This window comes from Tachypleus tridentatus, chromosome 13 (assembly GCF_004210375.1).
Source record: "Tachypleus tridentatus isolate NWPU-2018 chromosome 13, ASM421037v1, whole genome shotgun sequence".
NCBI lineage: Eukaryota > Metazoa > Arthropoda > Merostomata > Xiphosura > Limulidae > Tachypleus > Tachypleus tridentatus.
Genome location: NC_134837.1, coordinates 112511568 through 112524667, shown reverse-complemented (window position 1 = coordinate 112524667; position 13100 = coordinate 112511568). Strand labels below are relative to the sequence as shown.

The window sequence follows — 13100 nt, the reverse complement described above, 5'->3', positions numbered from 1 at the left end:
TTTGAGCCAACTGATTCACCCATACCCTTAGAAATGAAAAAGCAGACATTTTATTTGCACCTTTCCCTTGAGGATTCTCCAGTAGCATAGTGGTATATCTGCAAACTTAGTGCTACAAACCAGGTTTTGATACAAGTGGCGGACAGAGCACAGCTAGCCCACTGTATCGCTCTGAGCTTCAAACTAACTAAATTCCTTTCCCCTGGTGAAAACCATGCTAACCATCCAACAAAATTATTTACTGATGTAAGGTTAATACATCTTAAAATTTTAAGACAATTTTATTATCGGCTTCTAGTCCTCTACTACCTGTTCACTATTAAAAGACTTTTAGAAAAAATGCATCATCATTTCCATACTTTTAATAATTTGGCCCTACATTTCCAGTAACTTACAACAAAAACTGCATAACTTTGTAGTTTAAAACATAATTATTCACTTAAGAATTTATTATTATTTAATGGAGTTTTATGACTCTGTGAATAATTTATTGTGGTACATTCAGGGCCTTAGTCCATAGTGCAGGAAATGTAGTGACACATGTACCCAGATTCAAAAGGGCTAGCAGACAATGTTTTTAAAATTTCCACATCTGACAGCAGGATGCTACATTTGCTACAAAGGTTGAGAGGTAAGTTACCTTTAAGGACTTACTAATTAACTTTGATAAATGTAGGTTAAAGTTCATGGTCAAATGTAGCATATCAAACTGTGGATCGGGTTTTGTTCAAAACTATGGTGCCAATGATGTGTTATAGTAGTGACAGTGAAATCCCATTGTGGTGTTGACAAGCTGCCTTCCATCTCATCTGTTATACATGATTCAGGTAAATATTAATACTTTCATAGGAGACTTGATTGTTCTAAAACCAAATAGAGGAAAAGCTGAATTTTGTTAGCACAAAACATGTTATTACACAATTTTGTGTGTTAATATATATGTGAAAAGAGAATTATGAATGTATCAATGAAACCTTATATGTGATTTTTATCTTTCAATGAGTATAATGTCAAATATATCTGAACATATAAGTTATTATATTAATATACAATTAATATACCATTTTTTAAACATGTTAATTATTACATCTTTGTCAATTTCATCACTGTATGTGATCTGGGAGAACCAGGTTCAATTTAGGCCTCATTTACATGCAGTCTGTCCACCAGCCTTAAGGGAAACTTGAAGCTTTACAACATTGCACCACCTGATTAGCCTGACGCCTCCCCATGTGTACCCTCTCCCATCTATCTTGATTCTTTAAATATTCTACCTACTTTCCAGAAACTAGTAAAAAAAATACTACCAGGTAACAAGTACAAGAAATACATTAACGAAACAATTTCAAACGTCAGGAGCAGATAGCCCGATGTGGCTTTGCTATAAGAAAAAAACAACAACACAGACACACACACTTAATAACATAATTAATATAAGATACCTGATAATAGCTTGTAATTTCATTAACGTAAAATTACGTGGAGAAACATCAAACGTCAGCTTTAACATGGCCACCCACCTGTCTCCTTATTACATTAGTAATAATTAATATGTTAATTATCTATATCTCTTTCTTATTGTTTCTAATACATAGTTCACGTGCTACTCAGAATATCCATAGTATGTGGAGTGAAGGTGGTTTTTCTCAGGATATTCCCGTTTTCCACCCACTTCAAAATTCTGGGTATTGAATCTACAGATCCCCAAGTTGGTTTGTAACTTCTATATTTTTTGCTTGTCTGACTTCCACATTGCAACAGGATATTTAAACCAAATAGTGTTATTTCCAAGTTATCTTTTCACATGCAGGTTGAGAGGAGAAATATGTTTCTGAACATCCTGGTTGTGTTTGATTTGAAATTCAAATACTTTAAATGAAATTACTATCATTTGTACTTTAAATATTAAGTAAGTGGTGCTGTAAAACGTAACTCAATTTTCAAAAGTTCAGTTAGTGGTAGAAAACTAAAGTTATTTTAAACCCCACAGATTATCTTAATGGTAAAATTTTATTATTACTCATATTTAAAAATGAAAATACAAACAGAATTATTTTCAAGATAACCACAATGGAGATTGGCTTCCATTTAACAGGAATGTAAAATATTTAGGTAGCTAAAACCGTATAACAGTCTTTAGTGCCTAACAGTCAATTTACTCTATATTGTCGTTTATCCAACCTTGATTATCTAGTTCCAATATCCGATTAAATAGCATTTGTCCTTCCCACATACTTTCACCCTCATTCCTCCAATTGACTGGTTGTGTGACCTCTGCCCCAGCAGACTTCTTGCAGTGTTATTTGAAGGTTGCCCAAAAGCTACGTAAATAGCCCACTTCCCCATGTGGCCATTATCATAGGTGTCTTTAAATATCTTGGAGACTGTTCATTTCATTAGAATAAAATATGTCTTCAATTTTGTGATAAGGTTTAGTGAGTCTGTCAGAACTCTGAATGAACTAGATTGGACAATTTTTGTGGCTGACCAGTAAAATAGTAGGATCCCATCTCTTCATAGTCACGTCATAATCAGTGTAGGTCTTAGCTTCTGTGTCCATTCATTGGCTTCTACTATATTAAGCAATCCTGTCCTTTTACTTCACATCTTGCTAACCATCCTTGCTGTCTGTATTACTTCTTTGTCTATCACCTCTTTAAAGTGCCCAAATACATGTTCTTGTTTTTCTGAGTAAGGCTTAGCTCCATACAACTATTTTTTTTGTAATAGCTTTGCTAAAATCAAAGTAGAGCCCCTGATACTATTGACAACCATCATGCATCTCATGGTGAACAGTCTTGATGTATATTGTTTACTATTGGTAACCATCATATATCTGGTGATGAATAGTAATGATGTATATTGCTACAACTTTTCTAATGTATACTGATCATGAAACAAAAAATACAATAATAAAACAAAACAGTCAACTTATAAAATTAACATAATAGTGTAGGAAACTTGTTATCAAGTCTTACCTAATAAGGTAACTTGACCGATATCTATTAAGCATGTCTGTTTTAGCTTAAGGTATTATTTTGTTGTTTTTAGTAGTTCATCCCATTATTAAATATCAGGTGGATTAAAATACTAATGTAGTTGTTAACTCTATGAGCCCGGTAACCTGAGAACTGGATTCAGTGATAGGAACAAAGTGATGACACTCTAATCAAACAAACTGGTCTCATTTCAATCTGTGTTTATCGGCTGAATACAACCTATTGGTTACTGTGTACGTAATGATGAGTATTTCGTGCCCTATCAACGCCAAAAAAATATATAAAAAATTGTTTTCCACAACTTGCGGCTGTAAATATATTACAAAAGTGTAGACCAAACCCCACTATTTAGGCTGACAAGAGTTGGCAGTGTATGGTGTTCACTAGGTGTCTTCCCTTCTACAGCGCACGGAATCCAACAGACAAATCTTTCGTTATGATGCAAACGTGACTAGAAAAACCAAGTCCAGACTTCAAGAGGGTAAGTCGTTTATTAAAAACAAGGGATAAACGGAACTGACCTCTGTGTAACAAGTCCATTGTCGACATAACAACTTTACAAGAAAAATAACAATATGTAATTGGTCTTTAGTCGGGAGTCGCAAACAATCAACTAGCGAAACAAGAATACTTGGATTTCCACGAACGGAATTAGGAACATCCCATATCAACAAAAGGGAAGAACAACATTTAAGTAGTGGTTGATTAAAGCGCCATCTGGTGAGTATTATTAATTTGCGATCTAATTTGAGGAGGGCTAGCTCACATTTAAACGATGTATTATTACATATTGTATGTTTATCTGGGACTTACAACAGTTAACAGAACCATAACTCGCTGCCCAACACATCTGTATAAATAAATCCATCCAAAATTAATTGAGGCAGTTTTCTCATAAGTTGTCTTTGGCTTGGTCATGTTGCCTTAGTTAAGACTACGGCACAGTGTCATTGTTGTAGTACGGCTAACACGCAGACTGGTAGAAATCAGTGACCAACTGACCACGCTACTGTCTTCTGTAATGTCGTTTTTCCGTGATCATCACTACCATCATCTTCTACAGGAGTTTGGCTGTTTTTTATACTAGTGCTTGAATCACTGCTTCCCTCCCCTGGTGATAAAACAGATAACAAGTAATTTAATACGGTTGCATCATTTCAAGTTAAACATGAAATTGTATATTGGTTAGAAAAATAAATAATTCATGAAAATTAAAACCTTTTTTAAAGGTCTTCTTATACATACACACACACACATACAAAAAAAATTGATAAAAACAATATTTGATAATTTCAACCATAATGGCATTTTTGTACGAGATAAGGCTATTAAAAATACAATCCGAAGATTAGGCTTAGCCATCTCTAATTTAAAACTACTGGTCAGAGAAAGGGATACTAATCAACAAATCTAGTTTTAAAACCAGAGTTTAATTGAGTAGTTGTAGAAAAACATATTGCGGCTCGTACCTCAGACCTTCCAAAGATGCTCAGGATATTGGGTTAATTGTATTTTTAAGCTGACAACAGATACTGCTGCTTACCTACAATGTTCTTCCCAAACCTACACAATGGATTATCCATGTTGTACCCACCACTAGGAGGAACAGGGATTTTAATATAAAACTGTATCTCGCGTCCTAACATGAGGTGAGTTTATGATACCAGCAACTAGCTTCTCAGCAAAGAACTTTTGAAGAGTTACTGGCACCGTGAAACCGAACGTACAAGAGGTTAGCCACATACCTAAATATTAAAATGGTACAAAAATCGTGCAGTCGTCTTATGAAGTATATGAATACGACAATGAGGTAAAACTCGTAGTTGTTATAAACTAGAACAACAAAGAAACACGAACTACAAGTAAATTTTGGCTTTTGTTATTTCCTAAATTCAAAGATTATTGGTTATTTCAATCTCATTACTTGCTACCTGCCGGAGAATAACATAGTTTATAGAACTTTCAAGCATAAACAACTTCAGATGTTTCGTCTTATCAAGCTGCTGAAGTCTGTTTTTAGGTGTAATCAATTTGTTTTTGTTGGGTAATTTGGTAGACAAGAAGTGGCTCCTCCTTACATATTAAATGGGTCAATGGTAAGTGATAAATTTGATGACGCATTGTAAAGCAAGATTCCAACATACGTTTTATTAATACAATAAGGTCAGTGAATGACCCTGTGGCTAGTGTGTTTGACTTTAATTCTGAGCAGTCATGGTTCATGTCCTGTTATTGCCAAAAGAAAGAAGTCGAGCTGCGTAGTTGGATGTCTTGCGTGTGTCATAACGGCAACAGTCATATCCCTACTTGATTAGAGTAACCTAACGGTTGAGTGTTACTGACTAACTTCCCTCCCTTTAGCTATTACATCGAAATTAAGGAAGACTAGAAAGGTTAAGGAAGTAGTTTGGTTCTCAAGTAGCTTTGTATGAAAGTCAAACAAAAATACTTTGATTTATTTATACAATATCAATATAAAATCATTGTCTGTATTTCAGATTTTTTTTTTTTATTTTAACGTGAAGTTAAACAATGGACTATCTTGGACTATCAGTGCTCTGTCTACCATGGAGCTTGGATTTTAAATTTAAGTGCACAAACTTACGGCTGACCCACTGTAGGTGTCTTATAATGACCAATGAAGATGATGTCAAACAAAAGGTATAGGTTTTTTAGATGTTTGCACAGATAAAAATAGTTTTGTATCAGCAGTACACTTTAGCTCAGTAACAAAAGCACTTGCTTTTCGTCATTTCTTTGGGCTAAGAGGTAATGTGACGACATTGAGGTTTCTGTCAGATTTATTAAGTTGATACAAACGTTAACAAACTATTTTGTTTTCTCATGCTAATTACAGAAATTTATTGAAAGTACATTTTGTATTTATGGTAAAGCAATTAATAAGTCTATATTTCACCGTCGACTTTAGAACAACTGTGAGAGCAAGCAGTCAGCAGCAAATTAAAAGACTGACTGTCACTATTACAATACATCAGTATCTTAAATTGTGGTTGTTACACAGATCAGAACCCAACTCGCCAAATTTAACCACAAAGACAAACTTATTATATTGCTTATTGACTTGTATTTACAACCTAATGACCTTTATAAAGTGCTCAGAGCTAAGAGTATGGAATGGGTTCCCCAGCACAGGGTTGGTTTTAACCTTTGACTACGGTAAAAATAAATTATCAAGATGTTCAGTTTTTAACTATAACTGAAAGTTTAACCTATATTATTCATGAAAAACTGCAACTAGTTGTTTTCACGGCAACATCTTTCTATCATACAGGCCAAACAGTTTTACAAATAAAAGTACATTTATTATTACTGAGCCCATTATCTTATTCAGTCACTTATCCAACTTTATTATTAAATAATAATCCCATAACAAGTCCCTAAGTCAACCGAACCGCTTATGTAATGTTTGGTTACAAAACAGGGTCGACATGAGATCTGGAAATCTAGAAAGGTTGGAATAAAATGCAGGGATCTGTAGATCCTGATCTGGAAAACCTTTTCATGTGGTTCTACAGACGTATTGTTTTTCTATCATCCCAGAGTCAGCAAACCTCATTGCTGTGGCCATGGCTACCTACATGTTCAAATATTCTAGGAACACAGTCGGTATGTGGGTAGACTTGGTTTCCTTCAGCCGACAGGCACTTTTTATTAACGCCAACATAATTCTTCTCTGGTCTTTTTTTATTATTATTCTTGTGGCTTGCTGTATCTGACATTGGTTTTATGTCATGACCCCATCCATATCTGGTGCACTGGTAGTACGTATTGCGCTTTGGTACCTTACATTAACTTGTAGTTACAGTTTATTCATTTGCTAAATTTCGCACAAAGCTCCTCGATGGTTACATCTGCACTATTTGTGTCTAACTTTGAAGTGACAGCCTAAAGCGAAAGCAGTTTGTCAACATCACTCACCATCAACTCTCTGGCTAATGACGAGTAGTGGGATTGGCTGTCGTATTATAACGTCCACATGGCTAAAAGAGCGAACATGTTCGGCTACGGGATTCAATACTATCAGGCCACGTAAGACTTCCGATTACAAGTAAGTTTACAATTTGATGCTTCTTACGTCTTTCCTCCGAGATAATGTGGGCAGAAAATATGTTGGTTGTCTTACAGTCACTGACTTCATGAGAAAGAACCTTTAACTCCACAATCTCATGTAAAGTTTGGTAAAAATATATGTATATCCATCTACCAAAAACACATAATTTTATCTTCTCCAATTTTGGGACTGATGAATGCTGTTGTTTCTTTAAAAAAACAATATCAAAAACATCTTGCAAGAGAGTTGCAGAAATAGCGGTTGCGCCTTTTCTGGGGTCAAAATATTGTACGCGGTCTGCTTGACTTAGAGTTTTGTTGTTTAAAATGTTAAAAACACGACCATAACCGACCTTCCTAAATCTTTTTTGTATTATTTTGTTTTTCAATTTTATCTCAGTTCCTCCCCAAAATAAATAATAACATAAGTACAGACCCCTATGAACAGGCCAGGTATCTAGAAGATATCGTAAAACGTCGATAGGTTTCTGCAACTCGACACTTCTTTCTCCCGGCATTGTGTGACACATGACAATTGGGGCAAAACAAACTGCTAGGTTCTGGGAGGTCATCTTATTTCTGTCGCTGTGACTGACCACTTGCTTCAAGTGGTTCATCAAACATAGAATCGTACACTAGAATATGAAAAAAACACATAGTAGAACCTCTTTAACTAAAAAAAAATGTATATATCGAATGACAACATATTTCATTTATATCATAGTGTCATCTGTTGTTAACTTAGTAAACTAAATTGGAATGTTCTGTATTTATTGGATACCCTTTCACTTAAACCACTTTCACTCAGAAGACTAAGTTCAAAACACATACGCAGTTTGTCTATGTTGGTGATAAAATTCCTCCAACCTTACAGTTTAATGACTATGGGTTTCACAAATAATGAATATTAGACACAAACATTAACACTTTTTATAACTATTACTTAAAAAGATCTAACCTTTCTAAAACGCAAGAAAAATACGAAACTTTCTTCCTTGTTGGCGTTTGTTTAACTCTTTTTCATTGTAGAAAACAGTATTATATATTTATGACAAAGCTGCTAAGGTTATCCTACTTTTATTTCCAATTTACTGACCAGTATGAAAGCAGCCAATCAGTTCAGATGCATAAAAACATTATGAATAGCACTTAATATTTAATTATTTTATGTTGAGTGCCAGTGGGAGGACAGTATAATATTCAGTATTACTCCAACTAGTATTATTTTGTGTTAGTTATTATTATTTATCAACAATAATCGTAAACTTGTTTCATTTTCAAGCTTTGTCGAGGTTTTTTTTTTCTCTCTCTCTTACTTTGTTTTGTTTCAATTTCCACTTTCTTTCTATGTAACCCTTCGATGACCAACATTGCCCCCCCCCAGGGATACGAGTATCATGAGAATCACTGCTCTAAAGAAATTTATTTTAAATGATTAAAAATTGCGATGGCGAAATGAAACTTTTTAACAACAGCATTTTTCATAACACGAAAGTACACAATCATATTCTTCTCAAATAAATATATCTATGTTTCTTAGTAAATGTTCTATAGATGGCAAGTAATTTCTTGAACTTAAAGATGGAATCATTCACAAAATGGCTGTGCTGTTGATGTAATATAATACAGATCCCTCAAATAATATATAATCGGTAACTCTCTGACTGCCTCATGTAGACCTAAAACCAAAACATTGCTATTAGCTGTAGAAAGAAAAATCAGTATTACTTTCGCCAGGACATTGAAGACACAATATTATTTATTTTATGTTTTTACATCGATTATTTGTTTATTATTATATTTATTTGTAATACCAAGAGTCGTCTGACACTGGTTGTGATTAGGACAAACGCTAACACTACAGTACTCGGATCTAAAATGGTTAAGTCCGACACTGGTTATAATTAAAACCAAAGTTAACACTGCTCCAAACACGTTGACGATTCGCAAGCTCATCCCATGGATAATAAATGATAAAAAAAACAAAACGGTTGTTTCAAGACGCATTGAATTCATTATTAAAATTCTTACCCGGTTAACTTTCGGAAGGCAGTCGAGGATACTAAACATTAACTTCGTATTACCCTCAGAATCATCAGGTAAACAGACGCTAATGCCATCTACCAACATGTCGAATAAACCTTTAGGGAAGAGGGGCTCGGGAAGCTCACGAAGATAATCCTTGAAAAGACCTGTGAAACAAATTGATAATTAAATGAATACTCATTAACGAAACTACTATTGTAATTTAATAATACTTTTACTAGTACAATTTACGTTAATCGTAAGTTGGCAAGCATATGCTACACAAATTTCTTTTAAAACAATATCTATAACTGTACAGTGTTTCCTTTTTAACAATATACGAGGGCTGTTCAAAAAATACGCGGACTGACGTCATAAAACAAAATGTACTTTATTTAGAAGTTACAGGTCTGGGACCCCTTCAAAGTACTCTCCTCCCCAACGCACACACTTATCCCAACGGTGTTTCCACTTGTTGAAACAGTCCTGGTACGCTTCTTTTGTAATGTCCTCCAGCTCCTTCGTCACATTTGCCTTAATCTTGGGAATCGCCTCAAATCTTCTTCCTTTCAAGGGTCTTTTGAGTTTGGGAAACAAGAAAAAGTCGCAAGGAGCAAGGTCAGGTGAGTAGGGGGGGAAGAACAGTGATCGAGTGTTTGGCCAAAACTCACGAGTTCTGAGGCACAAATTTCGCAGCAACGCGGTGCATCTTCAATTTTTCGGTCAAAATATCGTAACAAGATCCAATTGATATCCCACACTCTTCAGCAAGCTCCCTGACAGTCAGACGTCGATTTGCCCGCACCAGGGTGTTAATTTTGTCGACGTGTGGGCCGTCAGTTGACGTGGAAGGACGTCCAGGACGCTCTTCATCTTCAATGGACTGTCGAGCATCCTTAAAACGTTCATGCCACTTGAAACATGCTGTACGCTTCATAGCAACATCACCGTAAGCCGTGTTAAGAATAGCAAAAGTTTCAGTCGCAGATTTTCCAAGTTTAACACAAAATTTCACAGCAAGTCGTTGCTCCTTCAGGTCATTCATTCTGAAATCCGCCAAACGAAAAAATCGCACTTCACTTAAAACCGCGTAGCTAATACACAAATGAAGATATCTGCAATCGGGAAATGGCGTCGTAATCAGCTGATCTGTGCAAACCTAGCGACACCAAGCGGATTCCCCTGGAACCAACTGGAGCCGCGCAATTCAAACAGTCCGCGTATTTTTTGAACAGACCTGACCCTCCTGGGTATTTAACAACATCAATACCCAAATACCCACACAGTCAAACAGACCTCGTATGCATAAGTGTTTCCTTTTGTAATAATATCTGTAACTATACAGTGTTTCCTTTTATAACAATATTTTAACTACATAGTGGTTCAATTTATAACAATATCTATAACTACACAATGTTGTCTTTTATAACAATATCTATAATTATACAGTGTTTCCTTTTATAACAATATCTATAATTATACAGTGTTTCCTTTTATAACAATATCTATAACTACAGTGTTTCGTTTTATAACAATATCGATAACTATACAGTGTTTCCTTTTATAACAATACCTATAACTACACAGTGTTTCCTTTTATAACAATATCTGTATAATGACTGAGTCACAGGTTCTCCGAATATCTGTAAATATCTTAGTAAAAAGTTTGAGTTCGTTGTTTTTCTTTTTCTGTTTCTTTTTTATTACGTGATAACTAAAAACAATGGTCTCAATCAGTTTCACTGAGATTACAGTTTCAAACGAAGTATCTGCTTTTATAAGTATTTTTTAATAAATAGTAGTAATTTAAAAAAATTCATAATTCTAGTGTGAGCGATACTATCATTACCCCTTGACGTTAGCTTTCTTACAGAAATTCGATGTTACCTTAAAAAGCTCAAGAACAGGGTGAAACAGGAATTACCAACCAATAATAGATAAACAATAAATATTTCACTTAGAATATCGTTGTATTTATTATAACTTGAATATAAATATAACCTTTCTGTATCTATTGAAACACTGAATTTAAAAAATACAACAAATCAAAACTTTTCAATAAAAAAGTAAATGTAGGAATTGCTGATATCAATCATTCAAAACAAGATAGTAGCGATGGTACTTGTATTATCCCTACATAACAGCGCAAGCAAGAATTAACATATAACTTTATATATGTATATAGAGCTGTTCAATCACAACCGACTTTGTTTTATCTTATTTTTGTTTAACATCTACTACCTTGTTTCCATTGTTTCTAAAGGATTGATATCAGCCATCCCTACTACTTTGTTTTAATTGTTTCTGAAGGGTTGATATTAGCCATCCCTACTACCTTCTTTCTATCGTTTTTGAATGATGTTATTATACATCCCTACAATCTTGCTTCCATTGTTTTTGAATGCCTGATATAATCCATCCATACATTTACTTCCTTTTTTGAAAAGCTTTTATTTACCTATAAAAGCAGTTTCATAATAGAAGTATGTTAGTTCTTATTAGTGACACAGAAAACCAGTTTTGTTTAATAATAATAATAATAAAAGCAGTTTAAAAACCGTTTAACCCGTGAGTACGAGTACAATTTGTGTACTAAACTGTCCTTCCATAAAGGAGAAACTTTGGTTCAAAATCGGGGTTCAGTTGTCGGTCGTGGATCATTCTAGTTCACTAGAAAGAGATTAACAATAATGAAATAAAAAATATCTACTTACCAGAATGGCATTCACGAGTTTTAATTTTTACTTACTTGTTACAACATTGATATCTGGAACGTTCTCTTCAGTTAGGTCGACAAGCCAGGAATTTCTTTCAAATCCGTCCCGGAGCATTTTCTTACTCAGAGCTGAACCACAGATGCGGTAGATACCAGGAAATGTCAGCCCTCGGAGTTCCACCTCGTCAATACACAGTTTCAGAATAAGTGGCACCCCTATGTTAGAGTTCTCTCTTGAAACGATGGTCTCCAGATCTACGCCAAACACCCCTGTAGAGGCGGGAGCCGGGTATCTTTCCAGTAGTTCCCCGAGTTCCGTGAATTGGAGCTTAAGGTAAAGTGTTCCACACTGCTCCAGCTTCAGGGCCAGGCTGTGGCTAGGTTCCTCTTTAAGTAGACTGAGATTTATCGTTCCCTTATAACACAGTTTGTGTCGGTACCGTGGATCCCAACTGTAGATAAGGAAAGTTAATTCCTGGTTCTCAATCAGATCTAGCTCGAAAACCTCGTCCCAGTCAAAACTATGTTCACCCGTTCGCACTGTTGTCCTTGCCTTAGGTATGTTATCACTCTCAATCACACAGTACAAATCTCTGAAATGGTCAAAATGCTCCGTGGGGCGCAGGCCCCGACCCGTTAAAAGATGCACTCTTAAGAGCCCGTTGAATGAATCCGTAGAAGAAAGTGTCCTTTCAAAGTCTTTCTGTGGTCTGTATTTATAGAAGTCGTTCGGATCTAGCGTGAGTAAGTGTAACTTCTCGTCAGAGTGTTTGGTGGGGGAAGGAAAGGGCACCGTTTGGTGATACTCGAACAAATGCGGGTGAATCAAGTGGGATGTTTGGGCAAATTCTTCTGCCCTTGGCCTGAGTAGAGAACGTCTGACAGGAACATAACGAGGATAGAGCCCACGTTGCCGCTTCTTAGAAAATAAAGATATTTAATAATGCTAATATTATATGCATGTGAAAAGATCACAAAAAGTCAGTTGACAAACATGCACTAAACAAGTATATGTAAGTTAACTACGTTCACATGCTTCATAAACCATTTCATTGCTGCTAAATTACCCATTAAATTTATAATAACCTTGTGAGTAGTACATAAAACACATTTAATAGTCTTGTGTTTAGCACGTAAAACATTTCATAACCTTGCGATTAGAGCGTAAAAACACATTTAATAACCTTTTGATTAGATCGTAAAACACATTTAATGGTCTTGTGGTTATCAGGTAAAATAAATGTAATAGTTTTGAGATTAGAGTATCAAAACACATTTGATAACCTTGT

At 35.1% G+C, this 13100-nt stretch overlaps 1 protein-coding gene across 1 annotated transcript in view; it reads right to left on the bottom strand.

Annotated features, from left to right (window-relative positions):
* Nucleotides 1-3065: 3065 nt before the first annotated feature.
* The window catches only part of LOC143238513 (rho GTPase-activating protein 100F-like), a 33656-nt gene continuing 23621 nt past the window's right edge, over nt 3066-13100 (bottom strand). Inside the window, exons 5-8 of the mRNA XM_076478798.1 lie at nt 11845-12730; nt 9102-9262; nt 7507-7705; nt 3066-4110 (exon numbers count right to left, since the gene is read on the bottom strand). Coding sequence (XP_076334913.1) covers nt 3986-4110; nt 7507-7705; nt 9102-9262; nt 11845-12730 — 1371 coding nt within the window. The 3' untranslated portion in view covers nt 3066-3985. The remainder of the gene's footprint in view (nt 4111-7506; nt 7706-9101; nt 9263-11844; nt 12731-13100) is intronic.